The 25,104-nt window shown below is 46.6% G+C and overlaps 1 protein-coding gene across 9 annotated transcripts in view; it reads right to left on the bottom strand.

The window, feature by feature from the left end:
- The window catches only part of dst (dystonin), a 394,574-nt gene that overhangs the window by 212,496 nt on the left and 156,974 nt on the right, over window positions 1-25,104 (bottom strand). For all 9 annotated transcript variants that reach the window (XM_067984067.1, XM_067984069.1, XM_067984065.1 and 6 more), the window contains 6 exons: window positions 23,802-23,940; window positions 22,792-22,985; window positions 20,918-21,080; window positions 19,613-19,696; window positions 18,079-18,186; window positions 15,824-15,922 (listed from right to left, as the gene is read on the bottom strand). In XM_067984067.1, coding sequence (XP_067840168.1) covers window positions 15,824-15,922; window positions 18,079-18,186; window positions 19,613-19,696; window positions 20,918-21,080; window positions 22,792-22,985; window positions 23,802-23,940 — 787 coding nt within the window. The remainder of the gene's footprint in view (window positions 1-15,823; window positions 15,923-18,078; window positions 18,187-19,612; window positions 19,697-20,917; window positions 21,081-22,791; window positions 22,986-23,801; window positions 23,941-25,104) is intronic.

The following is a 25,104-nucleotide window of genomic DNA, read 5'->3' as shown; positions in this document are numbered from 1 at the left end:
TTGCTGCGCGATTTGCTTAGCTCCAGTTCTGCCATCTGCGAAAATTAATAATGTCGACAATGATGAGGAGTTGGATCGCGGCTGAGACAGGCCAGAGCAAGAGCGCGAGAGAGAGAGAGAGAGAGAGAGAGAGAGAGCGCAAGAGAGAGCGCGCGAGAGAGCCAGAAAGGGCGAATGCACAAAAGCCAAGATCCTTCAGAAATGAACAAGATGAACGGCTGGAGCTAAGGTCCTCTGAAAGATTTAAGACTTGCCGTGTAATTGCTGAAACAATATCACCAGTAACCATGGCAACAAAGCAAATTCTCTCACAAAAAAAAGATATAGAAGAGACTAGTTTCTTTAGTTGACCAGAATCTTAGTAATTCTCCTCCCTTTTCTCTTCCTCTGTAGTAAATTGTTTTTTCCTCCCAATGGATGTTTGAAATATTTTGATAATTCTGTATTAAAGTTAAATTATTGCTTTTGAAGTGCCCTTTGTGACAAACTTTGATTCTTCTCAAGCCAATGTACATAAATAACTGATTCTTCCCACATACCCTCGGCAGAGACAAGCCAATTCTTGGGCAAACAGCTCTAATATTCACTCCCTCAGGGGCCCAGGAGGAGGGACTTTCATCTCCTGATTAACGTGCTGTACACATTCAGCAAAATTATTTTATTACAAAATGCCATCGTTTCGTATCATTATTTTTGTTTAAAAGCTAAGTCAAGCACACTTTAGGGAGACCAAAACTAAGGGGCCATCAATATAAGATAGTCACTAATAAATCCAAAAGGGAATTCAGGAGAAACTTCTTTACCCAGAGAGTGGTTAGAATGTGGAACTTGCTACCACAAGGAGTAGTTGAGGCGAATAGCATAGATGCCTTTAAGGGGAAGCAAGATAAACACATGAGAGAGAAAGGAATAGAAGGTTATGCTGAAAGGGTGAGATGAAGTAGGGAGGGAGGAGGCTCGTATGCAGCATAAACACTAGCATAGACATGTTGGGCCGAATGGCCTGTTTCTGTGTTGTACATTTTATGTAAATCTATGCAAAATCTACCAGACTTTTTTTTTATTATTAAGCTTAACCAGTCTGGCTTTACTTTTATCTAGTAAAATGCACATATTTGTGAACTCACTACAGTTGTATCACATGGCAATTGAAGGGGTTTGCATTGAGATTGTCTGTACGGTTGTGCATTTGCTGGGAACAGTGCAATAGTTTTTTTTGGCTTGACCAGAGGCTGCTGGATTCCTTGCCCAAGTGGGGCAGTGGGCCTGTGGGATTGGGCCGTCACTCATTGCAGGGCTTTGGGAGGAGTTAGGTCTTATTACAACTTCTGATATTGGTTTACTTCTCCCTTCTTATGATGGATGGAAGAGGGTGGTGTGGTCTGGGGGCTTGGAGGGTGGACTTGTCACTCTTTTTGGTGTTATAAGCTCCTGGCAGAGTCTATGCCTGACCTGTTCCAACTGATCAATACACTGTCCACATTTGTTGCAACAGGCTCATCGCCAGGTTCCCCAAGAATTGGTCTCTAATGCCTATTACTCCACAGGCATGAAGGAGGACTCAGTCTCTCCAAACTCAGACATCACCAAAAAGAGAATCATGCCCTAGAACTTGGTCTTCATGTAACCCATGGTTCAGCACGGAAGTAGGGAGCTTCCTGCCAGCCATCCCTTCCCACCCAACACACAGCCTACTATTCACAGACCCTCCCCTACAGCCTACTATTCACAGACCCTCCCTTTCACAGGGCCCTCCCCTACAGCCTACTATTCACAGACCCTCCCCTACAGCCTACTATTCACAGACCCTCCCCTACAGTCTACTCTTCACAGACCCTCCCCAACACAGCCTCCCCTATCCACAGCCTCCCCTTCACAGACCCTCAACCCACGGCCTCCTCTTCACAGACCCTCCCCAACACAGCCTCCCCTATCCACAGCCTCCCCTTCACAGACCCTCAACCCACGGCCTCCTCTTCACAGACCCTCCCCAACACAGCCTCCCCTATCCACAGCCTCCCCTTCACAGACCCTCAACCCACGGCCTCCTCTTCACAGACCCTCCCTAACACAGTCTCCCCCCAACCCACAGCCTACCCTTCACAGATCCTCAACACAGCCTCCCTTTCACAGACCCTCCCTAACACAGTCTCCCCCCAACTCACAGCCTACCCTTCACAGATCCTCAACACAGCCTCCCTTTCACAGACCCTCCCTAACACAGTCTCCCCCCAACTCACAGCCTCCCCTTCACAGACCCTTCGCTACAGATTTAACCGCTAACTTGCTATTGTGGTCCATTCCTCACATTCACTCCCCGAACCCACCCCCACTGTAAATGGACACAGATCTTTAGTTGGTGAGACAAACACTATGCCAGATTCTGGTTTGGGGGACCATGGGGATGTACAGCCAGATCGTTTTGATGGCAACATCTATGTAACAGAATGGGGTGGGGGCAGTTTTAGCCCAATGTCCAAGTGCCTGTTTGTGTTGTCAGATGGTAGTGCCTTCACAAAGACCTTGAAGCCCATAATGATATTGGAGAAGTTTTTTTTTAAACACCTGCAGATGAGAAACTCATGAGTCAAATTTCTTTTGATGTACCCAACAAGCTCTAGATCTCAAATTGGCCTGGGGGTACAATATTCACCTAATTATTTGTGATCAACAATGGAGGGGTGATTGGGGACTGGGGGTGGGGGGGGGGGGGAACAGGGAGACTTTGCTCAATCCCCCCACAATCTAATGTGTAAAGGCACCACTGAATATAGCACGAAGCAAGGCTCAAAGTTTGATGCTCCCTCTGTGCTGTTAGCCCATCTCACTCAGGGCCGAATTTGGGGTGCAGCAATTGCCATAAGGTAAGAAAATTGAAATCAAACTGTGGAAGGTCAAACGTTCCACCTTTCTCACTCCATAACTACAAGCACTGATTTATTGGAGACAGATTACCATGTATATCGCACATGGACAAGTGGAGTATGCTGGGCCTCTTCTCATGCTGCCAGCACTAGTGATATTTGCTGGATTCACCCGAGAGTACAGGTGTTCTGGGCCTACTGTTAATGTGTTGTGGCATTCCTTCATAGTGCAGGAAGGATTTGATAAATAAACAAGGTTAAAGAAATTTAAACTCGTATTCTAACTCGCACCATGTCCCATTCACCCATCACCCCCTGTACTCACTGACCTACATTGGCTCCTGGTCCGGCAATGCCTCGATTTCAAAATTCTGATCCTTGTTTTCGAATCCCTCCCTATCTCTGTAAACTCCTCCGGCCCTACAACCCTTTGAAATCTCTCTGAGCCTCAAATCCCCGATTTTCATCGCTCCACCATTGGCGGTCGTGCCTTCAGCTGCCTAGGCCCTAAGCTCTGGAATTCCCTCCATAACACTCTCAGCCTCTCTACCCATTTCTCCTCCTTTAAGACGCTCCTTAAAACCTACCTCGTTGACCAAGCTTTTGGTCACCTGTCCTAATATCTCCAAATGTGGCCCGGTGTCAAATTTTGTCAGATAATAGCTCTTTTATTTGCATATATAACTTGCATTTATATAGCGCCTTGGGATGTTTTACCATATTATAGGCACTATATAAATGCAAGTTGCTGTTATTGTTGTTTGAAATTATCGAGCTTAAGTCCTTAAAGTCCTCCTGGACCGGTCAGCTCTCTCCTCAATCTGGAATTATCGGAACTCCCAACATTGCAGGGGGAATCTGGAGCTGGTATCACCGTGCCGAGGGGTCAGATATTACTCCTCCACCAACCAGCCGACAAATCCCACCTCATCAAGCAAGGCTTCCCACCACCTCTCACCCTTTTCAAAAATTTATTTTCTTAATTGGGATACCAAGGTTAAAGGGTCAGAAGTCCATTGTGCCAAGATTGCAGAAAGTAGGATTAAAAAATTGAGGTAAATCAAGAAATGGTTGGTGGGCAATTAGGAGACGCAAAGTTTGATTTTAGGCAGAGAGGAGGAAAAGCAAAGGGAAAGGAGGTAAGGAGTTCCACAGTTTTGGGGGTCTTGGAAAAGAATGAGAATAAGAGACTTGATTCGAAGCAAGTGAGGTTGTGAGGAGGAGGAGGGCAATATGGAGGACAAGATATATTTGCAGCCTAAGATCAGAAATCTCACAGGAACAATGAGTATTGATGAAACAGGAACAAGAAAAGCTGCAACATGGAGAGGAGGGTGAGAAAAAATGTCCTTGTCTCACATTCAGGAATGAGTGGGGAGCAAGAGGAACCTAGATATGGGTGCGGTATTCAGGACTTGGGCCTTTTAAAGAGTTCAAAGTTGTTGGGGGGCGGAAAGAGAGCACAAAAGACGAGACTTAAGCTTCTTAGAGATGGCTTTAGCAATGAGCGAGGTGCAGGAGTACAACACAGGATTGAAGGGAGGATTCAATCAATGAAGGAGGGTCAAACGTGGAGCAAGCAGTGGTTGTACTTGGGAGAAACATTTCAAAATTAAGTCTTGAAATGAAATTAGCTGGAGTCTATTATTAAGGAGACAGTAGCAGAACATTTGGATAAACATAATTTAATAGGACAAAGTCAGCATGGCTTTACGAAGGGGAAGTCATGTCTGACAAATCTGCTTGAGTTCTTTGAGGATATAACGTACAGGGTGGATAAAGGGGAACCAGTGGACGGAGTGTATTTAGACTTCCAGAAGGCATTCGACAAGGTGCCACATGAAAGATTATTGCTCAAGATAAAGAATCACTGGATTGGGGGTAATATTCTGGCATGGGTGGAGGATTGGTTATCTAACAGGAAGCAGAGAGTTGGGATAAATGGTTCATTCTCGGACTGGCAACCAGTAGCCAGTGGTGTTCCGCAGGGGTCGGTGCTAGGTCCCCAACTCTTTACAATCTATATTAACGATTTGGAGGAGGGGACCGAGTGTAACGTATCAAAGTTTGCAGATGATACAAAGATGGGAGGGAAAGTGGAGAGTGAGGAGGACATAAAAAACCTACAGGGGGATATAGACAGGCTGGGTGAGTGGGCGGAGATTTGGCAGATTCAATACAATATTGGAAAATGTGAGGTTATGCACTTTGGCAGGGAAAATCAGAGAGCAAGTTATTATCTTAATGGCGAGAAACTGGAAAGTACTGCAGTACAAAGGGATCTGGGGGTCCTAGTGCAAGAAAATCAAAAAGTTAGTGTGCAGGTGCAGCAGGTGATCAAGAAGGCCAACGGAATGTTGGCTTTTATTGCTAGGGGGATAGAATATAAAAACAGGGAGGTATTGCTGCAGTTATATAAGGTATTGGTGAGACCGCACCTGGAATACTGCAAACAGTTTTGGTGTCCATACTTAAGAAAAGACATACTTGCTCTCGAGGCAGTACAAAGAAGGTTCACTCGGTTAATCCCGGGGATGAGGGGGCGGACATATGAGGAGAGGTTGAGTAGATTGGGACTCTACTCATTGGAGTTCAGAAGAATGAGAGGCGATCTTATTGAAACATAAAAGATTGTGAAGGGGCTTGATCGGGTGGATGCGGTAAGGATGTTCCCAAGGATGGGTGAAACTAGAACTAGGGGGCATAATCTTAGAATAAGGGGCTGCTCTTTCAAAACTGAGATGAGGAGAAACTTCTTCACTCAGAGGGTAGTAGGTCTGTGGAATTTGCTGCCCCAGGAAGCTGTGGAAGCTACATCATTAAATAAATTTAAAACAGAAATAGACAGTTTCCTAGAAGTAAAGGGAATTAGGGGTTACGGGGAGTGGGCAGGAAATTGGACATGAATTTAGATTTGAGGTTAGGATCAGATCAGCCATGATCTTATTGAATGGCGGAGCAGGCTCGAGGGGCCGATTGGCCTACTCCTGCTCCTATTTCTTATGTTCTTATGTTCGGAAATTCTCGGCTATTATTACATACGCAAAGAATTGGTTTGACCCCACAAGCATAAAACTGATATATATTCTGGTGTTTAAAATGTAACAACAATTGGTTAGTTAACCCTGCAATCGAATTACAGAGGTCTGATTTTTGGAATGTGCATTCCCAGCTCAGAGCCTCACCTACCCATCGGGAACTCAACACATTCAGACAATCCACCCGCGTTATGACCTGGTCCACCATCGAGAGGGAGGAGAGAAAGAGAAAGATAAAGCGAGAGAAAGAGAAAGCAAAAGAGAAAGAGCGAGCAGCGGTCAAGCAGCCGTTCACCCCAAAGTTCACCCCAAAGATCCCAGCAAGCAAGACAGAGATTGTTCTCAAGCCAACTTCAAACCGAATTATACCTCCGGCAGCTGCTTCAGGCTTCTTAACGATTCAACGTTTTGCTTTTGTTCTTGAACTGCCGCATTCTGCAATTCACTTCGAAGGGCGTCGTGTTCCATTCTGGCCGAACCTGCCGTTTTCTGCCTGGCCGTCTGCTTTCCCTGCACAGCAGGGCGCTGGGCAGTCAGGAGAGCTTGCCGACTGTGCAGCTCTCTCTCGGAAAGCTCCACTCCATCAAAAACCATCATCGGCCTCCTACCTCTGCGTGGGCAATGGCTTTCTTCCCGCGCTCCTCCCATTTTGTCCCACGCTTCACTTTGCTCCAGCTGATGTCGGCAATTCCTCGCTTGCCTGATTAAATCCTCCGCCACGCACTTACGTTGGTCTGCTCCGCTCCCCAGCTGTCTGACCCGCTCCATTTGGTACTGGCCATTTTCCTCATGTAGCTGCAGCTGGGCTCGGTCCAGCTTGTGGCTGAATTCCTCCATCTGCAAATCATGCATTCGGACATGGTCTTCCAGGATTTCCTTCTCAGTCTTAGCGGAGGAGAGTTCGGCTTGGAGTTCCCCGACAGCTCTCGCTGCCGCCAGGTTAGCCTTAGTCGACTCGGCGAGCTGACGCTCCAGCTCTGCCCTCGCCCGCCTGCCCTGTTCCACCAGCTCCTCCAATTCCTGGGCCCGGAGCTCTTGCTCCTGCTCCTCCCTCGCTCTCTGAACAAGCTGCTCTTGCAGTTTTTTAAGCTGCTCCCTCAGGCAGTCCGCCTGCGCCCTCTGAGCATCGCCTCTCTGCTCCACCACCTTCCTCTCCACCGTCGCGGAGTCAAGTTCGGACTGGACGCTGCTCACCATCCTATCTGCTCTCATGTTGGCAGACACCAGCTCATCCACCTTCTGCTTCAAGTCGCTTGCCGTCCGTTGGTGAAGCACCAGATCATCTTCCAGCTTCCTGACCACCTGCTGCTGCTCGTGTTCGCTCTTCACCTTCTTCTCCAAGGCCTCTTGTACGTTTTTCAATGTCTCTTTTAAGACACCGGCTTCCTTCTCCCAAAGCTCCGCCCTTTCCTCAGCCACTGTCCTCTCATTCCGAAGACGGGTGGATTCAGCCTTTAAGCTCCTCGCGATATCTTCAGCCTGATCGCGAACCCGGCTCAGTTCACCCACCTTGTGCTCCAGCTCCCCCGATACGCGTTGGCTTTTCGCCAACTTGTCCTCCAACTCTCTCGTTATTTGCTCCCTCTCCTTTTCTCCGCGGCTCTTCTGCCCCTCCGCCGTTTTCAGTTTCTCTTTCAGGTCGTCGGCTGCTGCCTTGTGGGACAGCGCTCGTTGCTCGGCAACGTTCCGATCCCAGCGAAGCGCCTCGGCTTCTGCTTCCAAACTCTGGACACGGCTTCCAGCCGTCACACAATCCCGGGAGAGCGCCTCAGCCTTTTGTCTGAAGCCCTCGAGCGTGCGTTGGCTTTCCTTCAGCTCGTCTTCCAGGCGTGCCACCGTCTGCCGATAATCCTCTTCTTTCTCGTGCAGCCGCTGCAGTCCCACCTGGGCTTTTTGAAGCTCGTGGCTTAAACCGCCCAACTGCATCTGGCGTGCGGAAGCTTTACGCTCTGCCGCGCCCGCGTCCTGCTCGAGAGACTTCAGCTCGATCTGCAAGCCCTTCAAGTCCGCATGAGCCCGGTCATTAACCTGGGTGAGTTCAGTGACCAATCTCCGCAGATTCTCCGTTTCATTTGCTCCACCACCTTGCTGCTCGCCTGCAGCTCCACGATGCATTTCTCCGGTATAAACACGCATCTGGTCCACCACGTTCTTTATTCTCGCCACCTGCTGCACGGTTTCAAAGTCGGAGTTGATCCCTCCAATGTCCTCAGCAACGAGCGTCTGCCCGGGGAGTGCCTGCTCTGACCACTGCACCTGCATCCAAAGCTGTTCTGCTCGGCTGGTTCCCTTTGTGAGTTCGCCCGCACTCTGCTCCTCCAGCCTAGCTTTTCTGGTCAGGTGACCTTCCGAACTCGTCCTCACCAAAGCGTTGGCGTCAATCTCTCTCTCCAGCGCGCGGAGCTTTTCTCCGACCGCCATCTGTTCTGCCTCGGCCTCCAGGCCGTCCTGTTGCAGGCGCTCCAGCTCCTGCTCCAACGCAGATTTATCCCTCGCCATCATCTCCAGCTCCACCCGGCACCGGCTCGCCTCCAAGTCGGACTTGTTCCTCCTGAAGTTCATTTCTTCCACCGCTTCCCGCTGCTTCCTCTGCTCACTCTCAGCATCTGCCAGTACCTGCCCCAACTCCTGTTCGAGTAGATGCTTCTTCCCTTTAACCTGACCCAATTCCACCAGCAGAACACTGACCTTCTGCATTAAGATCCGGTTTTCATCGCCCAAGGCAGTCAGGCGTTGCTGCTGACTGGGACCCCCTAAGTTGGCAGAATTTTCCGGAAACTTTTTCTTCTATAAATAAAATCAAGTGCTCAGTGAGATACAAGATTAGGAAGGGGGGGGGGGGTTTAAAAAAGAAAACACTATTACTTAGAATTTTGTGAATTGCTCCTTTATAAAAATGAGAAAAATCTACATACTTACAGAGATGTCCTTAAGTAAACAGGCAAAACTCAGAGAAACCGCCACGGTTATGCCATACCCCATCACCTTTGCTCAAAGCCTCGGGAAAAGAGTTTGGTTATTGTTAAACACCGCAGGAAGAGCCTCCACCAGAAGAAGAAGCAACAGAACAATATTTTGTACACTTTGGGAAAAGCAGGAAAACGGAAAGAACACATTTAAGCAACAGGACACTTTAACATTATGTATACTCTGCATATAAACTGTGCACAACCCAGATTATATTATTTTTATATAAAGGCGTCGCTGGCGAGGCCGGCATTTATTGCCCATCCGTAGTTGCCCCTTGAGAAGGTGGTGGTGAGTCGCCAGTCCGTGTGGTGACATTACTCCCACAGTACTGTTAGGGAGGGAGTTCCAAGATTTTGACCCAGCGATGAAGGAGGAACGGCCGATGTATGTCCAAGTCGGGACCTGACTTCAACGCACAAGAGTTATGCGGGGTGCTTAAAACCAGTTGCGTGTGCAATAGCTCTTAGTGAAAGTTTACAAGCAGCTCTTACCTGAACCTGTTACGGTTCCCAATGTGGGGGGGTGGGGGGGGCGGTGGAGAAAAAGCTACAACGTAGAAATGAAACATCGGCTCTTAACCTGTTGACACCTACTCTGAATGAACGTGAATCGAGTGCGGATCTCTCCCTCCTCCTCACTGCCTTTGAGAGACACCTCTACTCCAAATGATCACGACAGAAAGAGGTTTATCATAAATATCACAATTATACATCTCAAACAATTTTTTCGCTAAAGCCACCCAATTTTTTTTGTGCGTCCTTGAGGCTGATGCTGCGATCGATCGGTGGCATCCTGTACGTGTGGGGGTTCTGACCTACGCATCGCCCGTTGCTACACAGAGCACCAGAATGCAAACCACAAGCACTCTGAACAGACTCAGCCTGACCAGCTGTGTCCGAGGCTCAATTAAGACCCCTGGGATTTTATGGAAGTGAAAGGAGCTCCCTATAACGTGGCTCCACTCCCTCGGCGCCCATTTCAAACCGGAACTCAACGAGAGCGCAGAAGTAAAATGTTACCGTCACTCCCTGGGCAATCCTCTCCTCCAAATTGGGCCATCCTTGACTGCGGGACTTCCAGTTATTTGGCCTCCACAGGCCTATGTATAGGGCAGTTCTGTCCCCCCCAGCTATATCTGTCCCCAAGGGTGCCAAAGCTTCAATGGCAGCCAGCAGCCCTTTAACAGCTGCTGGTACACAATAATGTGACCTCCCAGCCCCTGTAACACTCCCAATGCATAATGTGCTAAACGGTGGGAGCACCACAAGAAATATTTGAGAGTTAGCTGACCTTGCTTTATCGATCAGCTACTTGGTCAGCCAGTGCCCGATGAGCTCGGACCACCCGTGGGTACTCCATCACCTCGATGGAAGGAATCATTCACAAATAACGACGCCTACATTACAAACATTATCTTATGTGACCTCAAGACATTTGAAACAATAGTTTTTGATTCTCTCACATAGATCAGGCGGATTTCAGTAACAAACGCGTGTACAAAAGCTCGTCTTGGGAAACGTCCACTTTCAATATTAGCTCCGTCCCAGTCTTTCAGCCCGTGTTCCAGTTCACGACGTTCTTGCACCTTCTGCAATTTCAACAATTCCAGTTCAGGCAGTGGGACCTCCTCCTCTTCGATGCCTCCATCCTTCTCACACCTGCTACCCATACAAGTCCTCCATCTCATTTCTGCTCCCTGATTTCTCAGATACTCGGTTTGCATTGCAATAGTGCCTCCCCCCTGATACATCCCATCAGGAGCTCCTTGCATTCCTGGGCTTTGCTGCTTTACGACAGTATGCATTGGGTCTTCAGATGCTTTCAGCTGCTGGAGGCGCCCCGCTTCCTTGGTTTCATGGAGGTTGGATTTAGCTGGCCGACCACTTTCTACCACCTCTTCACCGACACTCCTCCCAGGCGGTCCTGTCTCGTCGCTTTCACGGGTGGCAGAGGGAGAAACCTTCGCCTCACCGATCTCCGCCAGCCCACAAGTGATGCTGTCGACAACTTCCTCCTGCAGATTCCCCTTTTTAGCAGGAAAATTCCCATCGAAATAATTGCGCTGTGAATTAATGTTTTTTCCTCGAGTATTTGTGGTGAAATCCTGAATTGGAGGCTTGGGTTTAATGGAGTGTTCATCATGCAGCAGGATCTGATCACCTACAGTGAGCTCCACGCTAAATTCAGGCTCTTCAACAGCCCACTCGGTTACTTCACTGCAAACACACTGGCTATCAGGAACCATTTCAACTGCAGCTTGCAAAACGGAGTCACTGGATTTTGCGCTCTTGCTCTCATTACTCTCAGCTTTCGTAGTATTCGTACTCGTGGCTTTCTTAATCTTCATTCTGCCCTCAGTACTTTCTCCCAATTCTTCCTCGTTTTCACCTTGGGGTTCAAACGGTGTTCCGACAATCTTGAGGCCGCTGGAGTTTACAGCTGCGATCAAATCAGGTTTAACTTCCATGAAGTGTGATTCTTGCGGTTTCAAAGTGGAATTGTTTTCCACGATGGGTTTCACCTGTTCTGAGATTGTCTTCCTCACGCTCCTAAACCGGACAAGCTCGTCACATAGATCTCCCAATTCCTCAGCATGGTCTTCCTGAATATTTACCTGTTTGCCATCAACATTTTGTTCTGATGGAACGGGTAGATCGGCATCGACATCTTCTGATAACTCGTGTCTCCGAGGTGGTTCAGTGCCTGCTAGTTTGGAGAAGGAATCAGTTTTATCAGTGCCTTTGAGCACACCATATTTGCTTTGAGCATCTGGGGTCAGCAAAATGGATTCATCACCTTGTGAAGGCCTTGTGACTTCCTCTACAGCCAACGAGACTTGGCGAGCTAAATCCCTCACCACTTCTCCCTCAGCCATTTCTTCAGCTGTCCTGTTCGGCTTTCTAACTTCTGTCCCTTCTTCTTCCCACCGTTTGGTATTACGTTCAAATTCCAATTGGTCAGACTTTCCCCGACATATCGGTTTGTTCGCAAGACGTGAATGAAATTCCGATTCCGTTGGATTTATCAACCAGCTTCTCTCTTCAACAGCTGGAATCTTATTGACCGACAGCTCGCCCGCCTCTTGTGAGCTCCCCTCCAAAGAGCGCAGCCGCCTTTCCTTCTGCTGGGCCGCTCCGTCCAGCTCCACTTCAAGCCCGTTGGACCGTCGCCCAGTCCGTGTGCGCAGAATCCCGCCGGGGACAGAATCAGCCTCCTCCTCCACCACAGCTGGCTCATGAATTTTCAACTCCTCGGCCAAGGCTTCCTCTTCCAGATCTTCTGACCTTCCATCACCAACCACTGTTTGTATGAAACTTGCACGTCCCTCCTCCAGCAATTTTACAGGCTCTATTATGGGATGGAAGTCCAGCAGCTGTCCAGCTGGACCGTTACCACTGCGGTCAACAGCTCGCCATTGAGTGTCCTTCCGCTGCTTTTGAACAGATGGCACCTCTTGCTTCTCGTATTCAGTTTCCGGTGAAGTTACTTCCTGTGCTGAAGCATTGCCTTTGGTTTTATGCCTTGGCTCTGCTGTCAGATTCTCACTTTGGTCCTCTCCCTGAGATTTATGTTCCACAGCTCGTTTCGGTTGCAACGAGTCCTCACTCTTCACCAGCTTGGAATAACCATTTGCGACGTCCACAAATTCGCCCAGACTTTCTGTGCTGAACTGCCCCACCTCCGTCCTGTAGGCTTCTCTGACATTTTGTTGTGACGCATATATTTCTTCATCAGCCTCTTTGGTACCAACTGTAGTGCCATGGCAGGCTGGCTTACTGGACTGCAACTGATCTCCAAACTCATCTACCATCCCTGCTCCTCCTCGAGGAAGGAATGTACCATCCAGGAATCTTGTTGCCTCCAAAGGATCAGATGCTTTGTTCCTTCTTTCTTCCCCACCTCGTGTCGTTTCCTCCTTGTCGCCACTTCCAAATCTCTCCCCTTCATCATCGTGCGCAACCTCACTGGCAAGGCAGGGAGTTCGAAACGGGAGCCCTGGTTGAGGTTTGGAAATGGTCTCCCCACTGTGTCCATCAGGCACATCCTTTGACCTAGCCGTGCTCTCATGGAGGAACCATCTCTCCAGAGCCATTGCCTGACTGGTTGTTCCTTCACCTCCTTCTGCGCCCTCGTTAGTCAAATATTGGACTTCAGTTGCCCCTCTCTGGATCTGCAGAGGCTCCACACCCATTTCCAGAGAGGTTCTTGAACTGGCCTCTGCCAGCCCGCCTCCTGCACCCAATGGTGCCTCGGTCCTGCCTCTTGGTCGAGCAGAATCTGCAGCATCCTTCACCAGTAAGTCCGTCACACCTCCAGTTGAAGTCTAAGCGTAAGGTTGACATTAACATTACACAAGAGGCGGTGTTGATTTCTGAGAGGAAATCAGGGTAGAGGAGGGGCAGCCAGAGAGCGCCTCTAGATTAACCACAGTGCAGCAGGTCAGATGACGGAGCAGTTTGATTTAGTGATGGATTTCAAGGAATATTTCATTGACGGTTACAGAATTAAAAAAATCATTTTTTTTCCAATCACGGAGAGAAAAGCAAATCACGCACACAGATCACTTAACCTTTAACTGCCAACTTGTGTCTAGTCGATTCAGGAGCAGTGATCATCCTACATATATACGTGCAGAATTAGAAATTGACCATATTGGGAGGTTTTTTTCTTAAAACAATTAGCAATAGCCATTTGTGAATATTGTAATTAAATTGAAATGTGATCCCCACAGGTTGGCAGTGAAGAGATTTACAAAGGAAAGAAATCACAACACAAAAGTGGAAATGATTCAGAGTCAAGCCTCATCTGTCGGACTTGTTCAAACCTGAAAGATTTTAAAGTCACAACAAGCGCACCTGGAAGAAAAGGGTCCGCAGTTCATACACTAAGACCATATCGAGCCCTCACTTTATCTTATGATACCCTGGATTAAGATGCAGTATCGTTGGCGGGAGGTTCTGTTTTTGACTTTCTGAAAGGGTCGCCATCTGCAGGTTCGTTTTGTGAATGGCAAACGTGTATATGAAATCGGTCCCAAATATTTAATGTTAATGCAATCAGAGATAGAGGGGGCAATATAGGGTGCCAGTGGGCTATATAAGCTAAGAGAAGTCCGCAAAGCCGACAGCAATTCCTTAAGATTACTGCTTGTCTTTCTCTTTTATAAATTGTATGTTGCAGAGTAACACAAACCAGCGGCTCAAGATTCTTTTATGCAACTCAATACCAGCCAAATATAAAAGGTTTGTGGCCTTTGAACGAAATGTTGTACACTTATGTTGTATGTGATGATTCCTGTAGAACTGGCCAGTTCTAGCGTTACAACAAACTTGTATAGCGCACCAATTATCCAGATTTATTTCAAAGACCCAGCAGTAATCGCAACCAAATGCTGTCCTGCAGCAGCTTGTATTGAAGCAGATCACGTCGCTAATAGGCAGAGTGCAATCACAGATTCTGTGCACAGGACCTTCCCCACACTCCCACTGACAGGAGGCACCAGCCAGCACCTGAAGCACCACCACAGGCAGATATTTGCAGCAAGGAGTTTTGGAAGACGGTTATCACCATTAATGACAGCAGGTGGCAGCACTGCACCAGTAAAATAACATTCTGAACACAGAAGTAACATCACAAGATACACCCACTCTACAGTCCCCCTCCCCACACTCCCATTACTGCATCTAATTCTTTCTTAAATTATTTCACCTCTATCACTCTATCTGGGACTCCATTCCATATATCAATTACTATTAGTGTGAAGAAGAACTCCCTGATATCAGCCCTGAATTTACCTATCACTAATTTGAACCCGTGTCCCCTCGTCACAAAATAATATTGAGGATTTATATAGTCCAACTATAACTCAGAACCTCCTTACAAACTCTATAAAAAACATCTCTTTAGTGTCTTGGCCAATATTTATCCCTCACTCAGCATCACTAAAACAGATAATCTGGTCAGTGCTGTTTGTGGGATCTTGCTATGCACAAATCGACTGTCGCATTTTCCTGAAATTACAACAGTGACTACACTTCAAAAAGAGTAATTAATTGGCTGTAAAACGCTCTGGGACGTCCTGAGATTGGGAAAGGCGCTGTATATAAATGCAATCTCGATGTTGGCCAGTCAATTCCCCTCCTGTTGGGTTTTTCTTCTTGTGGTTTCTGCAGGTCTGGTATCTCCTGCAGCCAAGGAGACCAGGGGAGGACAACTACCCCCGCCCCCCCACCCAGGCCAATGTAACTGTAATCCATGCAAAAAAGGCCAGGTGACAAGTCTCCCTCTCCTCCCCACAGCAAAACACTCGGAATCTCTCTCAGTAACTAAGCAGAGTGGATCAAATCGATCCACTATCCCAGCACTAGGCTTGTATTCCCTGGAGTATAGAAGATAAAGGGGTGATCTAATTGAAGTGTTCAAGATAATTAAAGGATTTGATAGGGTAGATAGAGAGAAACTATTTCCTCTGGTGGGGTGGGGAGGAGTCCAGAACAAGGGGGCATAACCTTGAAATCAGAGCTAGGTCGTTCAGGGGTGATGTCAGGAATCACTTCTTCACACAAAGGGGAGTGGAAATCTGGAACTCTCTCCCCCAAAAAGCTGTTGAGGCTGGGGGTCAATTAAAAATTTCAAAACTGAGATTGATAGATATTTGTTAGGTAGGGTATTAAGGGTTACAGAACCAAGGCAGGTGAATGGATTTAAGATACAGATCAGGCATCATCTAGTTGAATGGCAGAACAGGCCCGAGGGGCTGAATGGCCTACTCCTGTTCCCATCTTCCACTCCCTGGTACGACACGTCAGTTATCTAAAACTGAAGCACTCTCTCCCTTACTGAACTCCACCCTCAAGCACAATTCTGGATTTTCGAAAAATCTTCTAAACTTCCATCATTTCACAGACCATTCGCATTGTTAAATTTTGTCATATTTGTAACAGTTCTTACCTCTTCCTCCTCTGATCTTTTTAAAGCATCGCTGGCAAACTTCACGTATTGGGTCATCAGGGTCACGAGGGCCGTATAGCGCGTGCGGAGGTCCATGAACTGCAGCAGAGACACAAAACAAAATGTGCCGAGGTCAATACAAGGCCTTGTACTTTAACCTCCTTCACACAGGACGAGTATGTCAGATAGCTGAGTATTTGGTGCAGCACGTAAGGAAATGGTTAATTCTTAACTCTCAGCTTTTTGCCTGCTGAGTGAGTTTCTGTTAGAAGGCGGGAAAAGTCCATTTTGTTTCCCAGACAGAGATTTCAGCTGATCAGCATCCAGCTACAAGCTTTCTGATGTCTTTAGCAGATGTTCCCCTCGGGATTAACTCCTCCAAGGACACATCTGCACAAGGCAAACGATAACTCATCTGTAGGGGAGCTTTGGGTCTCTGGGACAGTCTCAGGTGAATCATTTGATTGACAACTCAAGTCAAGATAAAGTCTTGATAAAGGTGTATGGGAGGCCTTCTGGTTAAAACTGAAATTTATGAAGCAAATAACAGGATGAGGTAATACTTGGAAACACGAGGATCCTCACAGAGCTCGAGAGAAAGGAAGGTATAAAAAGAGGGGTGTTAGAATAGACACTTCAAAATTCAACAAGTCTTAGCCAGCCCATCCCCGCGAGCTCGAAACCTGTGACCCGGTGAATTCTCTGGTACCATAAGTGTGACCCTGAGTATGTGTGTAATTGTTGGTAATAATGGTTACCGTTGTATACATGCCATCGTTGGTAATAATGGTTACCGTTGTATACATGCCATCGTTGGTAATAATGGTTACCGTTGTATACATACCATCGTTGGTAATAATGGTTACCGTTGTATACATGCCATCGTTGGTAATAATGGTTACCGTTGTATACATGCCATCGTTGGTAATAATGGTTACCGTTGTATACATGCCATCGTTGGTAATAATGGTTACCGTTGTATACATACCATCGTTGGTAATAATGGTTACCGTTGTATACATGCCATCGTTGGTAATAATGGTTACCGTTGTATACATACCATCGTTGGTAATAATGGTTACCGTTGTATACATGCCATCGTTGGTAATAATGGTTACCGTTGTATACATGCCATCGTTGGTAATAATGGTTACCGTTGTATACATACCATCGTTGGTAATAATGGTTACCGTTGTATACATACCATCGTTGGTAATAATGGTTACCGTTGTATACATGCCATCGTTGGTAATAATGGTTACCGTTGTATACATGCCATCGTTGGTAATAATGGTTACCGTTGTATACATGCCATCGTTGGTAATAATGGTTACCGTTGTATACATGCCATCGTTGGTAATAATGGTTACCGTTGTATACATACCATCGTTGGTAATAATGGTTACCGTTGTATACATGCCATTGTTGGTAATAATGGTTATCTTTGAATGCTTAATTCCTATGAAAGCCTTTGAACCCTATTATCTTGTAGGAGATCTCAAACTTATGAGCGAAAACATCTACTTCCGAACACAACATGTAAAATCTAATTAGCCAACCATCTGTCCATCCATATCAGGCAGTGACATGCTGGGAGAGTTACAAATGCACTGAGTGTCCTCAGGGCATCATCACATTGACATTACTCTGCTAAATAATACTGCTGTTCTATAGTTAAAGAGTCAGAAATAATAAAACTCTTCCAAAGCATCTGCTCAATGACTTGTGAAAAAGTTCACACCCAAGGACCTTCTACTGTGAAATGCATCTGCCCATAATTTCTTAACATTTCTTTATATAGAATTATACATCACAGAAGATGACCATTAGGCCCATTGTACCTGTGCTGGCTCCTTGAAAGAACTATCCAATTAATCCTACACTCCCTCTGCTCTTCCCCCGTAGCCCAGCAGTTGTTTCCTTTTCAAGTATTTATCCAATTTCCTTTTGAAAGTTACTATTGAATCTGCTTCCATCACCCTTTCAGGCAGCATGTTCCAGACCATAATAACTCACTGCGTAATAAAAGTCTCATCGCCCCCTCTGGGTCTTTTGCCAAATACCTTAAATCTGTGTCCTCTGGTTACCGACCCTCCTGCCAATGGAAACAGTTTCTCCTTATCTACTCTATCAAAGCCCCTCATCATTTTGAACGCCTCTATTAAATCTCCCATTAACCTTCTCTGCTCTAAGGAGAACAATCTCAGAAAGTTAATATTTATTAAGCTAATTAACAGAAAGTTAATATTTGCTACCTCTTGTACAATGATGTCTGATGAGCTCTGCATTCGGCGGCGTTTGACTGGGGACTTCTGCTGGGAGTCGACCATCGCTTTATACGTCATCAACTGAAGTTCATATTCCTGCGATCGGAAAAAGGCACAACCAATCATATTGCTTTATTGACCAGTTCAAAGCACCGTCACTAAAACCTATTCAAGGAGCACCATTAGTCTCATTGATCAGGCTTCATGTTTCTTCCAAAGTTCAGTAGCTCCAACAACCAGAAAAGAAACAAAATATTGAGCAAGCAGTTCATTCTTCAACATTCAATAGGTATCAGCCATGGCTCAGTGGGCTCAAGCCCCACTCCAAAGACTTGAGCTCATAATCTAGGCTGACACTCCCAGTGGCAGTACTGAGGGAACGTTAGGAATGGGAGGAGGCCATTCAGCCCCTTGAGCCTGTTCTGCCATTCAATTAGATCATGGCTGATCTGTACGACAACTCCATTTACCCGCCTTTGCACCATATTCTTTGATATCCTAACCTAACAAAAATCTATCGCTCTCAGTCTTGAAAGCTCCAATTGACCCCCTGCATCCACAGCCTTTTGGAGAGAAGAGATTTCCAGATTTCTACTACCCTTTGTGTGAAAAGGTGCTTCCTGATTTCATTAACGAATGGCCTGGCTCTAATTTTAAGATCGTGTCTCCTCTTTCTTGAATCACCCATCGGAGGAAATAGTTTCTCCATATCGACCCTACCTAAATTTTAACATTTTAAACACCTCGATCAGATCACCCCTCAAACTTCTATATTCAAGGGAACACAAGCCAAGTTTATAAAACCTCTCCTCATAATTGTACTCTTTTAGCCCCGGTATAATTCTGGTAAATCTGCTGCACCCCCTCCAAGGCCAATATATCCTTCCTGAGGTGCGGTGCCTAAAACTCAATGCAGTCTCCAGATGGGATGACTGAGGTTCTGTACAACAAATATTTAGCACTGGTTCATTCAACATTCAACAATGAGATTCCTATTTGGGTAAAGATGGTTCTGTAAATTACAGAGCCTCAAAAGGCATAGTTCTACTGTTCAATCAGGTTGCACAGAGAAAGATATTGGAAGAGATTAAGTCTAGCCTTCAACAAATTGACAACCTCAACCATAGAATCATAGAATATTACAGAAGGAGGCCATTTGGCCCATCGTGCCTGTGCCAGCTCTTTGAAAGAGCTATCCAATTAGTCCCACTCCCCTGCTCTTTCCCCATAGCCATGCAAATTTTACCCAATTCCCTTTTGAAAGTTATTATTGAATCTGCTTCCACCACCCTTTCAGGCAGTGCATTCCGGATCATAACAACTCGCTGCGTAAAAATATGTTTCCTCATGTCGCCTCTGGTTCTTTTGCCGATCACCTTAAATCTGTGTCCTCTGGTTCCCGACTTTTTGCCACTGGTAACAGTTTCTTCTTATTTACTCTATCAAAACCCTTCATGATTTAAATAAAAATTATTTTAAACGAAATAAATCCATTTGGCTGGAACTGAATTTTCCGCCTTACCTTTACAGCAGAGGAATATTCCTCAGAGTACTTCTGACATTCGTTCATTCTGCCCTGTTTCATCTCAACTTCAGAAGCTAACATCTACAATAAAACGAGAAGCAATTGAGCTCATTTACAGCCAGAGATGACTCTTAGATTTCTGTACCATTTTGTTGAATGGTTGTATCAGAAAGGTCATTATATATTTTCTAGATTGATAAGTCTTTCAATGAATTTATTCGTAAGATTTGACATCCCAACATTTATAACTGTTACTAGCAACGCTTCCATAATTGATCAGCTCACATTAAGTATAAACCAATAGTCAATATTATAAACCTCTTGCAAGATTCAAATCATCCTTGGTTGCAAGAAACAAATCTTGCAGCCCAAATTTTATTTTGGCAATATTATTATCTTAATAAGGAGTTGCACGGCAGTTAGTACAAAGGAGCAGAAAGTAATGGCCCAGAATTTGCTGGAGTGGGGCATCTCGCGGTGTGCCCGGTTAGACTTCTTCCCTCACCCTTCAGCTCGAAAAGATTTTTGCGCTGGAAGTGCAAGCTGGTAACGGCACGGCGAGGGTAATGGGGCATCTGGGGCCTTAGTGAACGACTGGACCAACAGTCTATCTCCTCAATGAGATTTAAGGCTGGAGAAAGAAACAGAGGATCAAGGAAATGGAAATAAAGTGAATTAGAGTCAAATCAGGTGCAGAAAGAGAAATAGAGAGGGGAAAAAAGATTGGATTAAGAGAGAAAAAAAAAGGAAAAGTAAGAAAAAAATATTTAGATGGTAAATTTTAAAAACCTCTAGGAACAATTTACTATCTGTAGGAATGAGACTCCACGGTTTTAATTGTTCCGTTTCTGGGCCTGAAAGATTGAGTGGCATTGCAGGAACATAAATCTCATCATTAAAAGGATCCTTACGCTGTTAAGTACCAGCCCTAATTTTCTGCAGTGAGTTTAATGGGCAATTAATGTGCAAATGCAGCAACTTCATGAAACTCAGAGGGAGGCTGAGGGTGAGCTGCCGTTTTTGCAAGGCTAACGGCGGAGAGGCATAAATTATCCAGCAATTTGTGGTGATTTGCAACTCACGGGGTATCTTTTCTTTGCCACAAGTCGCTGGACGATTTACACATTAATAGCGGCGAGCGGCATTAAACTCGTTGTTATTTATCCCAGCAAATTCTGGCCTATTGAGTCTTCAGTAATCAAGTATTGAATTATATTCATTGTGTCCTCCAAGAGCAGCAAGTACCTAATCCCTCACAATTCTTACTTAGCACACAGCATGAATTGCTAACAAGCCGACTACCTTTTGTTGGTTGAGTTCATCAGCGAGGGCTCGGACATCTTCGGGCTGGCGTTCTTGCATCTTGTGTTGCGTGGCTTCCATTTCTTGGATCCACTGATCGAGGTCTTTGTAACAGTCTCTGTACCAGTTCAGGGATACGCTAATGCTCTCGAGCTCATGCAGCCTGAAAGCAGAGAGGATGACTTTCTAACATTTGAGCACTGGGTTCCGCTGGTCACTCAAATCCTATCGCCATTGGTTTCCCGGCAAGGATAGGTGGATCACAATCAGGAGTGGGAGTCCGAACCCCAACTGATTTCTTCTGCCCCCCGCCACCCCCCATCAATCCCAGCCCTCAAGACAAATCAGGCCAATTGTATTATTCCCACCGACACCCCAAATGAGATCAGCTAAGTGCAGGCTAGATAGTAAACCTTGCGCCTTAGGATTCATAGAATCAGACAGCACAGAAGGAGGCCTTTCAGCCCATCGTGCCTATGCCAGCTCTTTGAAAAAGCTATCCAGTTAGTCCCACTCCCCCTACTCCTTCCCCATAGCCCTGCAAATTTTTCTTTTTCAAAGTATTTATCCAATTCCCTTTTGAAAGTTATTATTGAATCTGTTTCCACCGCCCTTTCAGGCAGTGCGTTCCAGATCATCATAACTCCCTGTGTAAAAAGATTTCTCATCTCTCCCCTGGCTTTTTTGCCAAATGATCTTAAATCTGTGTCCTCTGGTTATTGACCCTCCTGCCAGTGGAAACTTTCTCCTTATTTACTCTATCAAAACCCCTCATCAATTTGAACACCTCTATTAAATCTCCCCTTAACTTCTCTGCTCTAAGGAGAACAAATCCCAGCTTCTCTACTGTCTCCACATAACCGAAATCTCTCATCCCTGGGACCGTTCTGGTAAATCTCTGCACCCTCTCCAAAGCCAAATTTATGCAAATATTTTTTTTTGAAAAACTTTCTCTCTGCTCAATTTACACTAGAATTCAAGCTGAGTAGCGATTTATCTTGTTTCTAATGTACAATGCATTGATACGTTCCATATTTAAACCGGATTTTCTCAGCTTCTTCTAGGTCGCCTCCTTCCCTTCCATTGTTTCCTGATTGACAACTTGGACAGTGAATCAGTTGCCAAGCCTCCACTAATCCCACTGCACCTGGTAGGCTCAAGCTACTCCTTCCCTGAAATTCCCGCTCTCTACAGGCAAATCTTCATTGACCTCCTCTTGCTGATTTGGGAGCTCGCCTCGGAGTCTGAAGGTCGTGGGTTCAAGTCCCACTCCAGAGACTTGAGCACAAAATCCAGGCTGACACTCTCAGTGCAGTACTGAGGGAGCGCTGTACTGTTGGAGGTGCCGTCTTTCGGACAAGAAATTAAACTGAGCCCTGTCTGCCCTCTCAGGTGGACGTTATGGATCCCACGGCACTATTTCGAAGAAGAGCGGGGGAGTTCTCCCCGGTGTCCTGACCAATATTTATCCCTCAACCAACATCACTGAAAAAGATAACCTGGTCATTATCACATTGCCGTTTGTGGGATCTTGCTGTGCGCAAATTGGCTGCTGCATTTCCTACATTACATTAGTGACTCCACTTCAAAAGTGTTTTGGGACACCCCGAGATCGTGAAAGGCGGTATAGAAATGCAAGCCGTTCTTTCTTTTAACTTGCTCACATGGATAGCTGTGTATTGGGTGTCTCAGCACCAGCCCATAGCTATCACCCTATAGAATCGTGGAATTTTTACCCAATGCCCAGCAACCTTTACGCTAGAAATTAATTCAACCGATAAGAGGCTCCACTCCTCTCCCTGTAACAGGGCCGAAACAGTTACCTCCAGAGTTCACTAGTTCTGGAGGACACGCAGTTGGAAAATGATACAGACCTGTTGTCGATTTGGGAACGAACGCTCTCCCATCTCTCTGCTAACTGCACGGCCTTTTCCTTGTGCCAGTCCATGTCCATGTCACGCTCGTTGTGTGCTCTCAGCATGCGCTCACTGATGGCCTTTCCTTTCTGCAGCTCGTCTTCCAGTGAATGGAAAACCTCCCTTCGATCGTCCACTTCAGTCCGCCATTGCTGTTCAGGAGAGAAATGCAGGAGGGTGAGAGTGCAGACAAGGATTGAATCGTCTAGGTAAAAAAAGAAAAGGCTCAGGGGGTGACCTGATAGAGGTCTATAAAATTATGAAAAGGTTTGATAGGGTAGACGTAGAGAAGATGTTTTCACTTGTGGGGGGAGTCCAAAATTAAGGGCCATAAACATAAGATAGTCACTAATAAATCCAATAGGAAATTCAGGAGAAACTTCTTTACCCAGAGAGTGGTGAGAATGTGGAACTTGCTACCACATGGAGTAGTTGAGGTGAATAACAGATACATTTAAGGGGAAGCTAGATAAACACATGAGAGAGAAAGGAATAGAAGGAAATCCTGATAGGGTGAGATGAAGGTGGGAGAACAGCACCTCCCAAACACTCGACCTCTACCACCTAGAAGGACAAGTGTGGCAGGCCACACAGGAACAACACCACCTGCACGTTCCCCTCCAAGTCACACACCATCCCGACTTGGAAATATATCGCCATTCCTTCATCGTCGCTGGGTCAAAATCCTGGAACACCCTTCCTAACAGCAGTGTGGGAGAACCTTCACCACACAGACTGCAGCGGTTCAAGAAGGTGGCTCACCACCACCTTCTCCAGGGCAATTAGGGATGGGCAATAAATGCCGGCCTCGCCAACAACGCCCACATCCCATGAACGAATTTTTAAAAAGGCTCATGTGGAGCATAAACACCAGCATAGACCACTTGGGCTGAATGGCCTGTTTCTGTGCTGTAAATTGTATGTGATTCTATGTCAAATCTCAAAACGTACAAGAAAATCTCCATTACCTTTAGTGTATTCTGGAGAGATTGAATAGCCTCTGTATCAGGTGGTACTGCATCTTCCTCACCCAGTTTAGTCTCATACAGTTTAACAAGAGATTCTGCTCCTTGGCTATTTTTAACAATCAAATTGACCGTCTTCAACCTGCAGTCGGAAACAAGGTTTATTTTAAGCTTCTCCCGTGAACAGAGATAACATCGCATCAGCCCCAGGGTTTTAAACTATTGCGTTCAAAAAGTTTTCTATTTACATGACTCCTCCCTGGATTCTCCCCCCTCCCCTACCCCGAACAAAAAAGCAGCCCGCACACGTTGGGACAGTCGAGGAGTGTCCAGACTTCCGACCCTCGTGCAAAGTTGCTCTATGTGGCCAGGGTGTGGCCCATTCCCCACAACTCCGCAGTCACAGTCACCTGAGCTACCTTCCACTTTGTCTGGAGGTCCAAGGTAGAACGTGTCCGCAGGGCCACGACGTACAAGCCCTCAGAGGGGAGGAGCATCCCCAATGCCGCTCTGATCCTGATGGCCGCCTTCGTGTGTGGCTGCCTCAGGGTGTGTAGAGCCCCAGTACGCAAACACCAAGTGTCACTGCGTGCTGAGTTTCTACCTGTCCGCCTCACTGAGAAGGCTGGGTCTGGCCACGTGGTGAAAAGAAACGGCTTTTTGTGGACTGGCGAGCTCTTTACCCAACATCCATAGCGGCAGAGAAACCTCTCTCTCCCTGGGATTGAATGCTGGCACGGCTCTGTCCTGGGGATAGAGGGGTTTCTCTGGGATTGAATGCTGGCACGGCTCTGTCCTGGGGATAGAGGGGTTTCTCTGGGATTGAATGCTGGCACGGCTCTGTCCTGGGGATAGAGAGGTTTCTCTGGGATTGAACGCTGGCACGGCTCTGTCCTGGGGATAGAGAGGTTTCTCTGGGATTGAATGCTGGCACGGCTCTGCCCGGGGATAGAGAGGTTTCTCTGGGATTGAATGCTGGCACGGCTCTGGCCCGGGGATAGAGAGGTTTCTCTGGGATTGAATGCTGGCACGGCTCTGGCCCGGGGATAGAGAGGTTTCTCTGGGATTGAATGCTGGCACGGCTCTGTCCCGGGGTTAGAGAGGTTTCTCTGGGATTGAATGCTGGCACGGCTCTGTCCCGGGATAGAGTGGTTTCTCTGGGATTGAATGCTGGCACGGCTCTGTCCCGGGGATAGAGAGGTTTCTCTGGGATTGAATGCTGGCACGGCTCTGTCCTGGGGATAGAGGGGTTTCTCTGGGATTGAATGCTGGCACGGCTCTGTCCTGGGGATAGAGAGGTTTCTCT

This window comes from Heptranchias perlo, chromosome 5 (genome assembly GCF_035084215.1).
Source record: "Heptranchias perlo isolate sHepPer1 chromosome 5, sHepPer1.hap1, whole genome shotgun sequence".
Taxonomy (NCBI): Eukaryota; Metazoa; Chordata; class Chondrichthyes; order Hexanchiformes; family Hexanchidae; genus Heptranchias; species Heptranchias perlo.
The sequence above is the reverse complement of the archived record's forward strand: the minus strand, read 5'-3'. Positions and strand labels throughout refer to the sequence as shown.